The sequence below is a fragment of the Anolis sagrei genome, chromosome 1 (genome assembly GCF_037176765.1).
Source record: "Anolis sagrei isolate rAnoSag1 chromosome 1, rAnoSag1.mat, whole genome shotgun sequence".
Classification (NCBI taxonomy): Eukaryota; Metazoa; Chordata; class Lepidosauria; order Squamata; family Dactyloidae; genus Anolis; species Anolis sagrei.
Window position 1 is genome coordinate 287352037 of NC_090021.1, and position 20609 is coordinate 287372645.

At 41.8% G+C, this 20609-nt stretch overlaps 1 protein-coding gene across 2 annotated transcripts in view; it reads left to right on the forward strand.

Moving 5' to 3' along the window:
* The first annotated feature begins 325 nt into the window (after nt 1-325).
* Nucleotides 326-20609, forward strand: part of LOC132770722 (cytosolic phospholipase A2 epsilon-like) — a 66266-nt gene continuing 45982 nt past the window's right edge. Inside the window, exons 1-2 of one of the 2 annotated variants that reach the window (XM_060768401.2) lie at nt 326-425; nt 18760-18832. In XM_060768401.2, coding sequence (XP_060624384.2) covers nt 351-425; nt 18760-18832 — 148 coding nt within the window. In that variant the 5' untranslated portion in view covers nt 326-350. Of the gene's footprint in view, nt 426-6107; nt 6185-18759; nt 18833-20609 lie in introns of those variants that run through there. The other variant, XM_067462832.1, reaches the window with a different exon arrangement.

The window sequence follows — 20609 nt, forward strand, 5'->3', positions numbered from 1 at the left end:
CTTCAGTTCATTTTTAATATTCTCTCTGAAGTGAATAATGAAAGTGCGTATGAGAGTTTGACTGGAATGGCTAGACAAGGACCAAACAGCTCTTTCATGTACTTCCATTTATCTGCTTAGCCTGAAGACGCCTTTGATTGCTTTACATGTGAAATGAAAGTCATTTGTGGCAAGGAATGGGGGAGAAGCCCATAAGGTGTAGCTCTAAACTCTGTCTCTTGTATCCTCATATTTCTTAGTCTAAATGTAAAGGAAAGGGTGGAGCACACAGAGGATTTATAAAACAAAGGCTCATGAATTTCGGCCAGTTTGCAATTGTATTTCTGGAAGCCTTGTTATCGAACACTGACATGGAAGTGCCAATGTATCTTTCTCAGACTTGTAACACTGAGACCACAATGGCACCTTCTGGAGGTGCAAAGGAGGTAAGAAAGCAGAAATATTGCATCTTATATATTTGATCTGCCTTGCCAATTCTATTAGCAATAAAGAAATAAGCAAATACTTTAAACTGTGTATGGTGTTACTTCTATTTCAAGAGTAACTAATCTATAAGAAATCCCAGGTTTGAGCTATATTTAAACTAGTAATTCCACAAATAGTCGTGCCTCTTGACATTTAATACACCGGCAGTGACTTGTTGTAGTAATAATCTTTTTTTCTATTAAATTTCCTTATTTGTATTGTTTTTATGTAGCTTTGAATGTTCAATCATTCTTCAGTAGTAGTGTGCGACTATAACTGTGTATTATTATTCCAGCATTTCTACAATGATGATCAGCATTTTAACTTTTTTAAAAAAAGGAGTTCTACACTTAGGCATAATAAAATAAGTGGTACAAAATGGAATTGATCTACTAGAGACTGGAGATGTTACTTTTTGGACTACATCTTTTATGTTGACTATGGGAATATGGAAATGACCCTAAAGCAACTTTTTGAAGCTTCGGTCTACTTTAGCAATGACAAAGCATGAGTCCAATCTTAGAGCAGCAATGATAACCATATAATACTTCAGAGCACACATTTTAACCCTAGCTTACATTGACTAGTGATATTACACTGATTACAATCCAATACCAAATTCCTTTGAAATGAATGAAATATACCTCTGAAGAAATATGAATACAAACACATATACGGCTGTCAAAAAGCTGTGTGGTAACATTATGATAAAGGGCAGAGTTTATACTTTTTAGGTATCCTTATAGATGCAGAAACAATGTGAAAGTTCAAATAGTTTAAAATAAATATAGCAGGAGGAAGTGACTATTCTGAATGAATTACATGCTATACAGTGTTCCCTTGCTACTTCGTGGTTCGCTTTCCCCGGGTTGTTTCATGGGTTTTTGCCTCCCAGTTTATGAATGGTTGCTATTTCCCAGAGCGGCGTTCTAATCCCACCTCCTGGCAACGATGGAGTGTGGAAGGGGGTTTCACTCTCCCACCGGGGAGAGAGGCAGCCAATCAAGAGAAAGTGCAAAGCAAAGCAGAGATAGTTAGCAAAAAAAAAAAAAAAAACCCAAAAAAACCAACCGTGCGTGGTGCCTTTAAATTTCTCCTCGCTTCTGCCTCACCCCCGGAACTCGAGATATATATATATATATATATATATATATATATAGCATCCCTACTTCATGTATTTTCACTTTTCAGGGTGGTCCTGGAACGTAACACCCACGATAAGTGAGGGAACACTGCAATGTTGTTTTTGCTGCCAGGGAGAGCAAGAATTCTAGAGAGGCAGAAAAAGGAGACACAATATCCTGGATTCATCTTCTTCATGCTATACTGCCCTTACCAAACAATAAAAACACAAATGTTGTCTAGTTTTGTGACATTACCATTTCATTCCACTTGTGATATAGAAAGATTAGACTGGAGTACGGGAATCCAATCAATCAGGATTATGGGCACCAAACAGGACACAATTCTGTAAATGTAGAAGCTTGTGGGTATTCGGCAAGAGTTTGGGGTGTGTCAACACTGCCCAATTATATTAGTTTGATACCATTTTAATTGCTGTGGTTTCATCTAAGGAATCCTGGGATGTATTTTTTTGCGGTTTATACCTCCTCTGAAGTGCAGCATGTGAACTCTCTAGCAGTGAATTTTAAATGTTTTTGTGTGCCTGCAAGTCCTTTTTGACTCGTGACAAACCTAAGATGAGGCTTTCTTGGCAAGATTTGACCAGGAAGGGGGGAGGGGTTGCCATCACCTCCTTTTTGGTTGAGAGATAAACCATTGGGTTTCCATCGTTGAGCGTGGATTTGAAGTTTGGTTTCCAGAGATATAGTTCAACACTCAAACTACTACATCACATTGGGTCACTAGAATTCAAAGTACTTTGCATAACTTCAGGCCCCAGGATTGCTTGGCTGGAGTAATGGCAGTCAAAATACTTACTAATAGCAGTGTAAATACATGCTTTGGGTGGTGAGTTTCTTTTATTCATTGCAGCATGCAATCTATTGTTAGGCTGGATGGTCTCCATCTATAAGGTTCTGTAATTACACTACTGTAAGAGTACATGACACAAGCAACATAACTAGCCATGATGTCGAGAATCATCACTGTCAAAGCTACTTATTGAGGCTGTATGCATACAGGAGCTTTTTTTGAACACAGCTACAAAGCCAGGTAAGTGAAATTGACTTGACCTTTCATTATATGGTGTATATATCTCTGCAGCTGCATCTCTTCCTGTCATGAACTTGTACCTTTGCTAGGTCGCAGCCTGGAAGTCAGTGAGCTGGCCTCCATGTTGGGAAGGCAGCTCAGGATGGCGGACATGATGGTATAGGCAGAGAGACAAGGGGAGGAGTCAGCTAACTCTTGATTGGTTCAAACCCCAAGGGAGGGGTTGAAGGAGAGTGTAAATAGGCTGTCATTTCTGACAGGGGGGGGGGGGAAAGAGAGAAGGATTTGATCTAGCAGAGAAAAGATTAGGATTTCAGACAGAGAGAAGAGAGTTTCTTAGTGAGCTAGGAATTAGACTGTTAGGGAATAATTAAGAGCAAGTGCTTCTGTATAGTTTGACTAGGGCAGTCAAAGTGAAGGCTTGTTTACTTATATTAGGACAGAATACGAGTGGGTTTATTTCCCTAAAGGTCAGAGTAGTCCAGGGGAAACCTAGATACTCTGGAAGGCAGCCAGGGGTGGCTGGTCAAAGAATCTCACTGTTACATACTACAGGTTAGATCCAGTAATCCTCCCCATCTCTACAGTTCAGTGACACAAAAAGGGAGCCAAAAGGAAGAGCCGGTGTATAGGGACATTTTACCTCAAGTACAACAACAAGACAATTCCTCAAACTTTAATTTTGTGGTGGTGGCAGCAAACCTACCATTACACACTCATGTTCCACAACACACATTGAAGTGCTTTGCGACAGAGTTGTGTTAGTGTTCTTGAAGAACCTAAGGGAGTATAACCCTGTACTCTGATCTTTCAACGTGGTGTTCAGCTGAGAGTTATATAGCAGCTGAGGGAACGCGTGTTGGTGTGTGTATGAGGGGATATGTTAGAGACATATTAGTATAAGATCTTCAGCGCTCTGTTACAATGGTGAACAGCGGAGAGAGATTTATACTGTTTGAGTCAACATCTTAAGAATCCCCCCGATTTAAATGAAAGATTCTTTTACACTTCCCATCTAGGTCATCTTGGCCATAGTGTAAATCTCATCAGGCAAGATGTTCTGCAAGAATCTCGGCTGCATTTTGTTTCAACAAAGGAGAAATTCTACTGATGTGCAGTTTTCCACCTATGGAAACATGCTTCTCATGGAAGTGCAACTGAGGACAGTATTGACATGGTTTTTTGGCACCAGTTTCAAATCTTATTTTGGTGTTAGTGATTAGTTTTGTCTGTTGATACTTAATAGGATTTTTAAATAATAAGCTAAAGAGTGGTTTTAAAATATTTGAATAGATAGATAGATAGATAGATAGATAGATAGATAGATAGTTTATTTACTGAGGAGCATGCAGATACATGAACCTCTACAGTGATTTACTCTCTCACTCTGGTTTATTTCATAAAGAGTAAGTCATCATGACATACTATTCTGAAGCCAAGCACTATAGCTATAGCATGGCAAAATTGCTTTAATGGGCTACAGTGGAGTTTTCTACTGCAAGTTTTCCCAATATCTGGCACTTAACTTTGTAAAAATGAAGAATTCAATTTTAGATTCTTCTCTTCTTCAGATTTGTGATGCAGTTCTCAGCTTGAAACAAAAGCATAAAAAGTTAGGACTTTATCACACCAATCTGCTTTCTTTCCATAACTGCATTCATGCAGAAAATGGAAACATAACTGATTTTACAACTTTGTCACATGTGCTGCCAGAATCGCCATAGATTGTCATGGAGCATGGTGTTCCCTGTTGCCCCACACCCCATGCTGTTCTGGCTTCCTCCCAATCTCATCACATGGGGAGAAGCCTGTTTAAGCTGGCTTGATCCATCTTTCCCAATGAAAGATGTGGAGTCTCTTCTTGTCTGCCACTGGCTTATTTTCAGCAGCTGCAGGTATTTTTTTCAGTTTGGCCACAGAGTTGCCCCAGAAGTACTTCTCTAGGGTGTGATGGGAGCCATTGAGCTCCATGGCCAAACTTGAAAATACCTCTTGTCACCACCAAAAATAAACCCCTGTGAAGAGGCCCTTAAGAGTGTTTGATATCAGACCTATCTGTATTAATGCAACAGCATCACTTTGGCAATCTGTGATCCTATGGGCTGTCTTCCACACAGTCTTCATAACTTACTTTCCTGCACAATACCCTATTGAGAATTTTTTTGTTATTATCATTATGATTATTACTACTGAAATTTTGCAAATATAACAATATAGAAAAAAGTAAAGAAGCAACAGTGAAAAAAAAAGCAGAACAGCCTTCTTGGGAATTGCAAGATGAAAGAGAGAGGGGGGGGGGTAGAGGAAGAGAATCATGCCCAGTGATGTAATGTGACTACTTGCATATAAAAGCAGAAGTGGAAGGGAACTATTGCACTTAAGTATGTAATGGAAAGGGAGCAGTATCAGGAGGAACTGAAGAGTTTTACTCAGTGAAAAAAGTGCTATAGTCATGGAAGGAATTCAAAGTGGCAGCAGGACACACACAACATCATTATCCTGATGGAATTCTGCTTTGCCAGCCTCATGTGCTAAAGTGCATAGAAGTGCAAATGAAATCCAAATGGAATCCAAATCAAACAAAATCTGCAAAAGAGTGATACCTTTATAGGCCAACAACAAATTGCAAAACATTTCATGCAAGCTTTTAAAGCTCTTCTGACTTGCCATTGACTTATGACTTCATCAGGAACAGTATTCTCTGCATCTTCTCTCCATTTCTCTCTGCTGCCTAAACAGAGTCCCACGAGACCATCACATGACACAAGGCAACTTTTGATGGGACTTTGTTTCAGCAGTGTAGAGAAACAGAGCCTAGAGTGCCTTTTGAGGAGTCCAAAGGTACCCAACTCCTAATAGCACAAAGTAGAGGAATGCAGGGGAAAGATGGACTTGAAAGGGGCAAGAATGTGGGATGGCAGAAGATGGACCTCAATGGGAGGGAGCAGAATAAGACTGTTCTCTCTACTGTCCTAGGCTGTCCTATGCTTTCCCCCACTTTCCCTTTGTTCATGTGATGAGACCCATTTATACACAAGTATATATTGTATATTTAATTCTGGCCAGTGATATCCTTGTAAGTGAAATCTAATCTATCTAAAAAGAATTTGAAGCTCAGAAGCACATACAAAAGGTGACTAGCTTGGAAAACACAAAGCTAAAGAGAAATGTATGATAGTAATAGAACAATGCCCACAAAACCTGGGACTCCATATGGAGTCCCAGATTTTGTGGGCATTGTTCTATTACTATCATATATAAACATACCTTACCAGTTTGATCAGGTTTGGCAAGGTGGTGGAATGTGGAAACAAGAAATGCTCAGCTAGCACATTGGAAGCTTCAGATTCGAGGAAACTCCTGAGGTAAGTACCCGCTTGCTTCTTCGTTAGCATCTATCAAGTTGGCACTTGAAAAAAGGAAGTGGGAGATAAACTGAGTTGTGTTAGGTCCTATAGCTAACAAACTGAATTTGTGATAGGCCCTATAGCTCAGCTAGAGAACATGCACAGAAACATTTATTATTGAATGAAGATTGCAGCAGGTGAGTTGAATGTATGGAAGGGCAAAAACCTACTGGATCAGAGAATGGGCATTTTTTTCAAGGATGGATTGCTTTGGACCTCATCACATGCAGGCTTCCCTCAGTTTCTAGACACTTTAAAAGTGGAGCCTCATGGAGGCTATCAAATGATGCAAGACTACTTCCGGGGGTTGCCGAATGTAAAGTATCTAGAAATGGGCATTTTTGATGTTGGGTACCTATAGACTCCAGACCTTTCAATTTGCTTGAAAGTGGGAAAAAGTGGGTATTTGGAGGTTTTATTTATTTTGTGTTAAAGCATTACATAAATAAGTATAAAACTGATAAACTAGAAGGAGCACAAGTGGCTAAACAATTTTAGACCAAAAATGGGCAATTGCAACCACATAGTCTGTAGCTTTCAGCAATTCTTCTGTGCATGTGGCAGGGCATTGTGAACAAGCATACAGATGTGGAGTTGTTTGTTGTGCTCCACAGTTGCACATGATGGGGATTCTTCTAGGTAGTGCTATTTTGCCAAGTTGTCCTTTGATCTGCCAACTCCGCTTCTGAGTCTACTCAGGGACTTCCAAGTTGCCCATCCTTGATTTTCCCCTGTAGGCAGACCCTCGTGAGGGGCTATCCAGTTGGAATTGCCTGATTTTGCTGCCCACATGGATATTCTTGCTGTTGCTGGAGGAACATTTAGAGGTGTGATGATTCTTATGAAACTTTCCTTGATTTAAGTCTATTGGGAGGAGTCTGAAAGCCATGCAGTGGATGGCTTTCACAGTGTTCAATCTTATTTCTCTCACAGCAGCAACTTCCCATCGCACATCGGGGGGGGGGGGGGGGGGTCTATCAGGTGTAGGACTGAGACATCCTGTGATTATTCTTAATGCTTCGTTCATTGCTGTATTTACCTGCTTCACGTGGACAGACTATTTGGTGGTGTGATGGTAACAGTCATTGGCTATCTCTGCTGTATTTTATGAAAGCAAATGGAGTGGGTGGTTGCTGTTAATATGGTGGGAGTAACACATTTGATAAGGGGAAAATCAATTATCAATTTTTGAACAATGTGGAAAGGTACAAAACACTTCCCCCCCATGAGCTGAGATCCTAAGTACATATACAGTTTATAGATTGACACACACACACACACACATTATACACATATATACATATTGTTTGAAAGATTCTGTCTCACTATTTCAGTATTCCTTATTTCTCTTTGCTTACTGCTTATTTGACCATTTAGATTCTGATGGCCTAATTGTGCTATATTGTTATGGCATTATATTCTACTTTAACTGCCATGGCAATATTCTGTTGTTTGCAGTTTGGGGAAGCACTAAACAAAAACCTCTGTCTGATAATTTCAAACACCCTGGCATTAACTGAGCAGGATGTTTCCATCGCAGTTAAAATGAAATAGAGCACTAGGATCTTGCTATAGCAGTTAAAGTGAAATATGAGTGTGATGTGATAGGAACCCAACCAACATATTGATCAGTGGTATATATGTTGGTTTGAAAACCAAGACATAGAATCTACCATACTGTTGCACACAAGCCCTGAGGCACCTCTTCACCCAGCACCACACTATTTATTTATTTAGTCCATTTCTACCCCGCCCTTCTCACTCCCGAGGGGGGACTCAGGGCAGCTAACACAGGCAACTATTCAATGCCAACAGTATCAAAACAACAATATAAAACATTAGAGGCCAATTGTCCAATAATAAAGAGTTTATTGCATAAATAAAAGGGGGAAAGGGTTATATCTAAAAGTAGCAGTCAGAGTATAAACAGCAATATACAAAAGCAGTCAGAGTTCAATAAAAGTCTTTAAAAATCCAAGGAAACCTCACAGGAACTAAAAATCTAAGAACATAGAAATAATTCAAGGTAAAATGAAGGAATATGAGCGCAGGAAACTCAATTCAGGCAAAACTCTTCCAAGGTACATAGGGAAAAGCAAGAACATGAAACAAGAATCTTGACATTACAAGTACCAAAGATTTGAAAACTTGGCAACATGGCAAAGTTGTCATCTCTGAAATGCTGAGAATCAAACACCTAATTTAAACTCATCGAGGCACTCATGACATCATTCTTGCCACATCTGGACCTGAAACTCCTATATTTAATTCTTTGGGAATGTCTTAATTGCCTGCTTTTTATGCCTTGTGTCCTGAAATCTAACCTACACTCCCTAGTGACCTTTTTGCCCTCCTCATCTTCTAAAGGTCTTTTCTTTAGAGAAAGCATCTGTTGGGTTACCCCGACCTGTCTCAGACTGCCCTGTCTGCAAATCTGCCTGAATGGTCTCAGACACCTCAGGTGCTTTATTTTGAAACCCATCACCCTCATCAGAATTGTCTGGCTCTTGCCAGGCTACAACACATACAAATTAAGGCAATAATCACACATGAAGGAGACATAACAATGAAGTTAAAAAAACAAAAACACATCAGGAGACTGGTAATTAATATATAGGTAAAGAAGAGCCAGCAAGAACAAGAAGAACAACAAGTCTCATATTACCAACCTGAAAACTCACATGCTCTTTCAAAAAGAATGCCTTGGCTGTGAATCTAAAGATGAACAGGAAGTGGAGAGAAGCAGATCTTTCAACTGTGGATGCTCTTATTCCAGAGACTATCTAATTGCTTTTGCTACTTTCTGCTTTCTGTTTGTGGTAATGTCATTTCCTTGTCCCCGGCGGTTTCCCAAGGTTATGCTTTTTATTCCTGTTACATGAGAGCTGTGGAACAATTAATCTGGCTATCACAAGAAACTTTAGAGAAACTATTAGTATCAATCTTAAACTTTCTATTAGGTCTAGGTTTGACTGGTAGATATTTGGTGTGGGTACCTTCTGAATCTGGAAACAGGTCGGGTAAATGTCAATAGACTGAAAATCATCCCAGATAAGACCAAAATACAAAGGTATGATGAGAATTCTGTAATGATATATCATTTGCATGCAATTATGGAATTCTTGTCACATAATCTTTTTTTAATATAAATTTTATTATTTTTAAAGAGGAAAAACAGTGATATAAATTTACAAACAAATCACACAACATACAGAGACAGTAACAAACACTGTTTCTGTATGGAGGGCAATACATTTCCTCTATCTTCACATCCATGAACTCACAACTGTGGACTTCCATTCTTGCTGATACCTATACCCTATAATACTTACTCATATAAGTTCCTTAAATAGTTCCCCTTGTAGCACCCTTAAAGTCAACTTTTGCTTTCTTTCCAAGATATATGAGGGCCAGCTACCATTTTTTTGTAAAATCTTCATTATTTTTTTTTTTACTTCAAAGTCCATTCGACAGCTTGGCTATTTGCATATCATCTATTTTTCTCTCCAGTCTCACTTGAGTAGTTCTTTCTCCCTTCCATGATTTCACTATACCAGTCTTGCTGCAACAAAGCTGTATTGGCATATTTCTTTATCTTCCTGGTTATACCCTCTCTGAATAGACCTAGAAGGCACATTGCTGGGCTTTTCTTGACCTTATTGGTGAGCATGTTATTTGTTTCTATAACTACCCCCTTCCAAAATTGTGATACCATCGGACATGACCACCAGACATGGAAAAAGTGCCCTTTTGTTTTTTACATCTCCAGCAATCCCTTTTCCATAGGTTTTGTCCATTTTAGCTAATAACTCTGGGATTACATTGCTTCTGTAAAACATGTTGTATAAGTTCTTTCTAATGGATCTCATAATTGAGTATTTAAATAGTTTTTTCCAGAGGTATTCCAATTTCTCTAATTCTATGTTTTTTCCTAAGTCTCTGGCCCAAGAAATCATGACAAATTTTATTCTATTGTCTTCTATATTATATTCAAGAATGTATTTATATAATCTGGAGATTTAGCCCTTTTTTCTCATATTGAAAATAGACTCCAACTTAGATTTCTTTTCCTCAAACCCTACTTTAGCATGTTTTATAACTCTATCGTGTAGTTGATAAAACCAAAACCAATAATTGATGCCTAGCTCTTCTCTTTCTTTAGGTTCCAGTGATCTTTTTCTTTAAATAGATGTTTCCTATAAGATCTTATTTCATCTTTGGACGTTGGCCTTAGGACCACTTCTAATGGACATAACCATAAAGGTGTTTTCAGTACCATCTCTCCTTATATCTCTTCTATATTGTAAGCAGATTTGGTCTTATTATATGGTTATATCAGGTCTCAGGTCCTGAATGAGGATAAGGAGGAAAAGGGCTTCCTTCCAGCAGACGAACGCAGGACCATGGCTGAGAAGTTACCTGAGCAGTCTGAGGATATGGACCCTAATACTGCTCAGCAGGAGCCAGGCCTTTCTGCTGTAGAACTGCCTGATCCAGAACAGGATCAGACTGAAGAGCGGGAATTAACTCACCCTGCCTGGCTTCAGCTGAGGATAGATTCCATACAGGTATGGAGGTCAAGTAGATTGGCACAGAGGAGGGCTACACAGTCATAAAGACTTGCTGCTGGCAGCATAAATAATGTATGCTGACAGTAGTCTGGTGCTGGCAGCAATTATTGTCATTGTATTGAGAACTTCAGCTGGAAATATTGTAAACCTTGTACCTTGAACTTTGTGTGTTGGACCTATGCTGATCTTCATGCCAATTGACTCTTGGAATGAAACATTGTACACTATCTCTCTCCTTCCCATGGAGAAGAGCATAGCGGGTGGACAGACTCCTCAGGACTGAGCATTATTAGACTGAGTCTTTTGTATGAATATTCTGTTGATGTAGTCCCAAAGTTGTAAATTAATAATAGACGACTTCCATCCTGGCTCCATCTCAGTTTCCTGGCCAGATTGGTGTTGATCTTATGTTGACTTCCTTCTTAACATAAGGAATGTTGCAAACATTTCCTTAACTTGAAAGACCCATTATCACAGTTCTTATTAATTCTCATTAGCAGGTTTTGATCACAGTTCCAGCAAGCAGGTAGTTAGTCATTGTAGGCCTTAATATTATATTGGTGTTTCCAAAATTATTAACTCCAACCACACATCCTTCCATTCATTCCCACATGTCATATTAAATTCATATTTGTCAAATCTGCACATTTAATTTCTTGTGACACAGTTGGGCTTTATTTCCTGAAGTATGGAGTGGTTGGATCTTCTCGCGGTCCAAGGCATTCTCAGAACTTTCCTCCAGCACCACAGTTCAAAATCCATGAACAATGGGTTGGTTAATTGTTTTGGCTTGGAAAGAAGCCCAGAGGGGTTTGTTTAGCCTTCCTGTTCCCTGGGGATTATTTTGCAGGGTCATGTAGAGTTGTCTGTCTTGATGCATTATATGAAATAGTTTAAACATTTCAGATTTATAAATTAGATACAGTATATAAAAAGATAACAGTTATATCTTCAGCAAAGGATCACCGCCTTGTTGTGGCGCTGGAGCTTGAGCACCTCAATGATGTCATGAGCGAAACCGTGAAGGGCCACCCAAGACGGGACGGTCGTGGCAGAGAGGTCAGACCAAGCGTGATCCCTGGGGAAGGCAATGGCAAACCACCCCAGTATCCTTGCCAAGAAAACTAAATGGACCAGTACAACCAGAGATATGTCGGTATGCCATGGAATGTAACCTGGAATGTAAGATCTATGAGCCAGGGCAAACTGGATGTTGTTATTGGTGAGATGTCAAGACTAAAGATAGACATTCTGGGGGTCAGCGAACTGAAATGGACTGGAATGGGCCACTTCACATCAGATGACCACCAGATCTACTACTGCTGACAAGAGGAACATCGAAGAAATGGAGTAGCCTTCATAATTAATAAGAAATTCGCTAAAGCAGTGCTTGGATACAACCCAAAAAATGACAGAATGATCTCAATCGAGTGCAAGGAAAGCTTTTTAACATCACAGTGATCCAAATATACGCCCCAACCACAGCTGCTGAAGAAGCAGAAGTAGATCAGTTCTATGAGGATCTGCAGGACCTACTGGATAATACACCAAAACAAGACATTATTTTCATTACAGGAGACTGGAATGCCAAGGTGGGAAGTCAAATGACAACTGGGATCACAGGCAAGCATGGTCTGGGAGAACAAAATGAAGCGGGACACAGGCTGATAGAATTTTGCCAGGAAAACTCACTGTGTATAACAAACACTCTCTTCCAACAACCTAAAAGATGGCTTTATACATGGACCTCACCAGATAGTCAACACCGAAATCAGATTGACTACATCCTTTGCAGCCAAAGGTGGCTGACATCCATCCAGTCAGTGAAAACAAGACCTGGGGCTGACTGTAGCTCAGATCATGAACTTCTTATTGCTCAATTTAGAATAAAACTAAAGAGATCAGGGAAAATACACAGACCAGTTAGATATGATCTCACTAACATTCCTAGCGAATATACAGTGGAAGTGAAGAACAGATTTGAAGGACTAGATTTAGTAAACAGAGTCCCAGAAGAACTATGGACAGAAGTCCGTGACATTGTTCAGGAGGCGGCAACAAAGTACTTCCCAAAGAAAAAGAAAAAGAAGGCAAAATGGTTGTCTGCTGAGACAGTGGAAGTAGCCCAAGAAAGGAGGAAAGCAAAAGGAAACAGTGATAAGGGGAGATATGCCCAGTTAAATGCGCAATTCCAGAGGTTAGCCAGAAGAGATAAGGAACTATTTTTAAATAAGCAATGCATGGAAGTGGAAGAAGACAACAGAATAGGAAGGACAAGAGATCTCTTCCAGAAAATTAGAAACATTGGAGGTAAATTTCAGGCAAAAATTGGCATGGTCAAAAACAAATATGGCAGGGACCTAACAGAAGCTGAAGAGATCAAGAGAAGGTGGCGAGACTATACAGAAGATCTGTCACTATTATCTGGTGGAAGGGGCAGGGGAGGTAGTGGGCTGGAACCTGTGGGAAACAATGAGGGGAGGAGGGGGGATGAAGAAGGCCAGCACAATTGGCAAGATAAAACGCCAACATCCCAAACAGCTGGTGAAAGTGTGATTAAGACCCTAGCCAGAAATAGCGGCATGGAGGAGGGGAGGTGTTCCACTAGCCGAGGGGCCCCCATAGAGGTCGTGGTGGGAAGGAGGAGATGCGGGAAAAGGAGACCTCAAATTCGGCCAAATTCGGACCACTTATCTATAATCAAAATTCCAAATCGGTCTCCTAAGGTAAATTGGTGTAACCAGGTGAGCGGACCCTCCGATCTGAAGGTGGTGCTGTTGAACGCCAGATCTGTCAACGGAAAAACGACCTGGATCCAGGACTTAATCCTGGACGAACGGGCAGATCTGGCATGCATCACGGAGACCTGGTTGGATGAAGCTGGAGGAGTAAATCTGACCCAGCTTTGTCCTCCGGGTTTCTCCGTGCAGCACCAACCTAGATCCAGAGGGCGGGGAGGTGGGGTCGCAGTGGTCTATAGGGACTCCATCCATCTGACCAGGTGCCCCATCCCGCAGACCGCAAATTTCGAAAGCGTCTACCTGAGGGTGGGTGACCGGGACAGTATAGGGATTCTAGTAGTGTACCGTCCACCTCGCTGCACTAGTCTCCCTACCTGAGCTAGCGGGGGTGGTCTCGAGCCTGGCATTGAAGTCTCAACGGCTTCTTGTGCTGGGAGACTTCAACGTCCATGCCGAGACGACCCTCACAGGCGCGGCTCAGGACTTCATGTCTGCCATGGCAACCATGGGGCTGTCCCAACAAATATCTGGCCCCACCCACTGTGCTGGACACACATTGGATTTGGTTTTCTGTCAGGGATGGGAACAGGGTGGCGGTGTGGAGGAGTTGTCCATCTCTCCGTTGCCATGGACCGACCACTTCCTGATCAGATTTAGGCTCACTGCGCCCCCTAACCTCTGCAAAGGTGGAGGACCCATTAAGATGGTCCGCCCCAGGAGACTGATGGATCCGAATGGCTTCCTGACGGCTCTTGGGGATTTTTCCGCCACCTCGGTAGGTGACCATGTCGAAGCCTTGGTGGCTCTCTGGAATGGGGAGATGACCAGGGCTATTGACATGATTGCTCCGGAACGTCCCCTCTCAAGTAGCCGAGCTAAACCAGCCCCTTGGTTTACTGAGGAGCTGGCAGCTATGAAACGAAGGAAGAGGGAACTAGAGAGCGTGTGGCGTTCGGAACCGAGCGAGTCAAACCGAGCACGGTTTGTGTCCTTTCTTAGGGCATATGCCGCGGCAATAAAGACCGCAAAGAAAACTTTCTTTGCGGCCACTATTGCGTCTGCAAAGAACCGTCCGGCGGAGCTGTTTCGGATTGTCAGAGGTCTTTTAACTCCCGCCTCTGCAGGTGGGAGCCCTGACAATTCGGTCGCGCGCTGTGAAGCATTTGCTCGGTTCTTCGCAGACAAAGTCGCCTTGATCCGTTCTGGGCTGGACGCCGCGTTAGATGCAGACTCTGTGGATGTAACGAGAGCACCTGCTTGTCCTATTTTGTTGGATTCTTTTCAGTTTGTGAAACCCGAGGATGTGGACAAGATACTTGGAGGAATGAGGCCCACCACGTCCATCCTAGACCCCTGCCCATCCTGGCTTCTGAGAGAGGCCAGGGGGGGATTGGCCGAGTGGGTAACAGTGGTGGTGAATGCCTCCCTTCGGGAAGGCAAGATTCCAGCGAGCCTAAAACAGGCTATTATAAAGCCGCTGTTGAAGAAGCCATCACTGGACCCCACTAAACTGGACAACTTTCGGCCTGTTTCCAATCTCCCCTTTTTGGGCAAAGTCATGGAAAGCGTGGTGGCCTCACAACTCCAGGTATTCTTGAGAGACACGGATTATCTGGATCCGGCACAGTCTGGTTTCAGACCGGAGCATGGTACCGAGACGGTCTTGGTCGCCTTAGTGGATGATCTGCGCCGGGAGCTAGACAGGGGGAGTGTGTCCCTGTTGGTGCTCCTGGACCTCTCAGCGGCCTTCGATACCGTCGACCACGGTATCCTTCTGGGGCGCCTTGCGGAAATGGGTCTTGGAGGCATTGCTTTGCGGTGGCTCCGGTCATTTCTGGAGGGTCACACCCAGAAGGTGTTATTGGGGGACTCCTGTTCCGCACCACAACCTTTGACTTGTGGGGTGCCACAGGGTTCCATACTGTCCCCCATGCTGTTTAACATTTACATGAAGCCGCTGGGTGAGATCATCCGGAGTTTCGGGGTGCGGTGTCATCTGTACACAGATGATGTCCAACTCTGTCACTCCTTCCCACCTGCTACTAAGGAGGCGGTCGAGGTCCTGAACCGGTCGAGGTCCTGATACCTTTCTGACCGCATCTTGGCCTACGAGCCCACGAGGACCTTGAGATCGTCTGGGGAGGCCCTTCTCTCGATCCCGCCTGCATCACAGGCACGGCTGGCGGGGACAAGGGAGAGGGCCTTCTCGGTGGTGGCCCCCCGGCTGTGGAACACTCTCCCGGCACACATCAGACAGGCGCCCTCCCTCATGTCCTTTCGAAAAAGCCTTAAGACCTGGCTGTTCGAGAGGGCATTTAATTAAGTGCTAAGCAACAACATTACGGTAATGAGAACTGGAATGGTATAAGGAAAATGAGACTGGCTATGATTCTACTAAGAGACGAAGCGGATTTTTATGTAGTTTGTATTTGTTGTATAGTCATATGTTGTTGATACTGGCCTCTGTAACTGTCTTTTTATGTGTACTGTACACCGCCATGAGTCGCCCGTAAGGGCTGAGAATGGCGGTCAATAAGTGCATCTAATAAATCTAATAAATAATAAATATAGGAAGGATAATAATATCGAGGATAGTTTTGACGGTGTGGTGAATGAATTAGATCCAGACATCCTGTGGAGTGAGGTTGAATGGGCCTTAAGAAGCATTGCTAACAACAAGGCAGCAGGAGATGACGGGATCCCAGCTGAACTGTTTAAAATCTTAAAAGATGATGGTGTCAAGGTGATGCATGCCATATGCCAGCAAATATGGAAAACACAAGAATGGCCATCAGACTGGAAAAAATCAACTTATATCCCCATATCAAAAAAGGGAAATGTGAAAGACTGCTCAAACTTCCGTACAGTGGCCCTTATTTCTCATGCCAGTAAGGTAATGCTCAAGATCCTGCAAGGAAGACTCCAGCAATACATGGAGAGAGAGTTGCCAGATGTTCAAGCTGGGTTTAGAAAAGGCAGAGGAACCAGAGACCAAATTGCCAATATCCACTGGATAATGGAGAAAGGCAGGGGGTTTCAGAAAAACATCTACTTCTGCTTCATTGACTATTCTAAAGCCTTTGACTGTGTGGATCATAATAAATTGTGGCAAGTTCTTGGTGGGATGGGCATACCAAGCCACCTTGTCTCTCTCCTGAGGAATCTGTACAAGGACCAAGTAGCAACAGTAAGAACTGACCACGGAACAACAGACTGGTTCAAGATTGGGAAAGGCGTACGGCAAGGCTGCATACTCTCACCCAACCTTTTTAACTTGTATGCAGAACACATCATGCGATGTGCGGGGCTGGATGAATGCAAAGCTGGGGTGAAAATTGCTGGAAGAAACATTAACAACCTCAGATATGCAGATGACACCACTCTGATGGCCGAAAGCGAGGAGGAGCCGAGGAGCCTTCTAATCAAGGTGAAAGAAGAAAGCGCAAAAGCTGGGTTGCAGCTAAACATCAAAAAAACCAAGATTATGGCAACAAGAATGATTGACAACTGGAAAATAGAGGGAGAAAATATGGAGGCCGTGACAGACTTTGTATTTCTAGGTGCAAAGATTACTGCAGATGTAGACTGTGGCCAGGAAATCAGAAGACGCTTACTTCTTGGGAGGAGAGCAATGTCCAGTCACGATAAAACAGTAAAGAGTAGAGACATCAGACTGTCAACAAAGATCCGCCTAGTCAAAGCCATGGTATTCCCTGTAGTAACCTACGGATGTGAGAGCTGGACCTTCGGGAAGGCTGAGCAAAGGAAGATAGATGCTTTTGAGCTGTGGTGTTGGAGGAAAGTTCTGAGAGTGCCTTGGACTGCGAGAAGATCCAACCAGTCCATCCTCCAGGAAATAAAGCCCGACTGCTCATTGGAGGGAAGGATACTGGAGACAAAGTTGAAGTACTTTGGCCACATCATGAGGAGACAGCAAAACCTAGAGAAGACAATTATGCTGGGGAAAGTGGAAGGCAAAAGGAAGAGGGGCCGACCAAGGGCAAGATGGATGGATGGCATCCTTGAAGTGACTGGACTGACCTTGAAGGAGCTGGGGGTGGTGACGGCCGACAGGGAGCTCTGGTGTGGGCTGGTCCATGAGGTCACGAAGAGTCGGAGATGACTGAACGAATGAACAACAACAAACAGTTATATAGAAAGTCATGATGAATAGATAAAATTTATTAAAAGGTTAAATATGACAGCTGTTTCAGGTTTGGTCTTGACCTTCTGATGCTTTGAGCCTCACAGTCTGGAAAGGGTCTTTTTTTTAAAACAATATATCGATGAACTATAAATATCTGGTGAGGTGTTACTGTGGCTCAATAACAAATATTTTCTGATACTAATTCCCATTCATTCTAATTTACCAATAATTTGCTTCAATTGGAGTGTTAATAACCCTTTCTGAACAACTAAGAAGCTCTGTCACATAGTTCATTGATTCTTTGTTCAGCTAGATTAATTTTATTTTTTAGACTGTGAATTTAAGATCAAGAAACTTCAAACATTCGAATAAGCGTACATGTTAGAGTTCTGACTTTATGTGTTTTATTTCCAACTATTGTTACTTTTGGGATGCAGCTTTCAGAATCCCACTGCCAGGATGGTCACACTGGGGGTTCTTGGCAGTGGGAGTTTTCTGAGCACTGTTCCTGATACATTTGTGGTAGTGTTCCTCCGCGTCATATCTGAGTTATGTCAGCCCAAAAGCAAACCTATCATAGGGTTTTCTGAGCTGATAGTGTGTGACTTACCCAAAGTCACCGAGTGGGTTTCCATGGTTGAGTAAGGAATAGTTGGGACTAGGTCTCCAGAGTCGTAGTCCCAACTATGGCTATGTAATTTGCTTATGCAGTCCAATTCTCAAACCACTGCATCATGCCAACTCCTAACTAATACACAGATGCGACAATTGGATGATCCAATCATATTGCTTGCTATTCCTGCTTCAAAAGCTTTCAGCAAAAGGCATGTGTCCTTTCAGATATTCAAACCTGCCCTAAAGGAGGCACAGAATGAACAAATGTAACCCCCACCACCTGTAATTAGATTTAGTGGTTTGGAATGTTTTAATGTGTTTTAATTTGTATGACTCTTTGTGTTATATTATGTTTATTTAGTTTAGTCCCCAGTTAATTGTCTGTTAGATTTATAATCTATATTGAGTTCATCTTATTTCATGTTTATGTCTTGATCGTTGTTTATTCTGTTTTAGGCATTGAATGTTTGACATTTTTGTTATTTTTTTGGAAACAGTCCTGAATCCCTTCGGGGAGAGAAGGACGGTTATAAATAAATTGTTGTTATTATTATATTCTTATAATGCTGAGTCTGTTGAAATATGTATATTTTATTCAGATATACATTTTTTAAAAAAATGCGTTTGTTTCTTTGTAGATGGATGACTCTCCTTGCTATTTGCTAACTGTGAGAACCATACAGATAAAAAATCTACGAAAGGCAGATTTATGTGAGTTTTCTGATAGTTCCACAAATTCACGCGAAAATTTACTGGTTATAGATAGTCAAAAAAGCTAATACGTTTTCATATTTCAAATCTATGTGAACAAATAGACATTTTGAAACAATTATACTGATTCAAACATATCGCTATGTTGGAGAACACTGTGCCTAGGTGACCTGCTCATGCTCTGGCCTATATTTTTAATGATTGATGGTCATCTTCACAGTCCCTACTGTCACTTTCTGTGTTTCTTTACCTTTAAATTGTAAATAGACTGTGCTGCTGTTTCAGCCGCTTCTGACTCTTCACAACCTCATGGACCATCCCACGCCAGAACGCCCTGTCGGTCTGTACACTCCGATGATGATGATGATGATGATGATGATGATGATGATGATAATAAAGCTTTATTTATATCCTACCCCCTCTCCCCAAAAAGACTTGGGGCAGGTTACAACAGAAAAAAAAACCCACAATACAAATAGTGATAAACATGCAACCAAATCAAACAATAAACTCTCACAATAATTAAAAAATATAAGCACCATAATATATTAATAAAATTCAGAAGGATGTCACTGATAGGAAAGTATATAATAGTTAAAGCATGTACTAAGGGCCCATCCACACAGTACCTTTATCCCAGGAGCTCCCGGTTCAAAATGGAGGGTGGCTAGATGACGTTTTGCTAAAATGCAGGAAGAATCGGGTTAAAGGCTGCAAAATATGTGTTTAAAAGTTGCTCTTTAAACCTGGTTCTTTCTGAGAAACACATATTTTTCCATGCCTGTGTTTTCCTTCCCTTCCCCTTGTCTGGATTCCCTCCCTGGCTCCTATTTCCTTCTCAATTTACTGGAGCCTTCATCAGAAGCAGGCCTGAAGCCTTTGCTTCTCTTCCTCCTCTCTGGAAGATCCAACAGAGAAACTTGGAGAAGAAACCCCCCATCCCCTACCCAAAGCCCTATTTCAGCTCTTCCAAGGGAGTGGGGAGAGAGGGAAAAACTTTTTAGGACTTGTCGAAGGCTTCCCCAGGTAAGGGCAGGGGAAAATCGGGAGAAGGGAAGGGCAGCGCCAGTGCCCACCCTACCGATCTTGGATCAGCAGGTTTGAGTATCTGGACACTCTCCTGCAAAACTCCGGAGTTTAGGCCAACTGTTAAAATCCTAAACCCGCTTGGATCTTTTGCCTGTCTGGAAGGGCCCTAGGATTAAAAAGATTACAGGATACTTTCAAGTGGAGGACTAACCTTTGATGCTCATGCAAACTGAGATTTTCTTTTGTAAACTGGGACACCTGGGCTCCCTGCTTTCACATTAGGATAGCAGAACATACATGATATACATGTTTGCCTCCATATATATCATGTTTGCAGGCAAAAACTAAAAACATGATATATATGAACCAACAATGGGTGACTGTTGGAGGCATTAGCTCTCAAGGAGACCTTTGAGTTCTTGCACTCTTGTCACATCTTTCCAAAATAATTATATTTATTTTGCATTTGTATGCTATGTTTCTTCCAGATCTCTCCCAATACTTTCTGAAGGTAATGAGGGAGCTTTCAACCTATCTGTGATGCCCTCAAATTTGGTTCCAGAAAATTCATTTTTTTATTACAGAAAGTAACTTAGAAAAAAGTTACTGTTTATTCCTTGTTTTATAAAAGGATTCTCCTGCACCTAAGATTGTCCTGGCACAAAGACACTATTTGGAGGCATCTTGGGAACATCATTTTTCAAAAATTACCAATAACTTCTTAAAATTTGAATTAATTTTCTTTTTT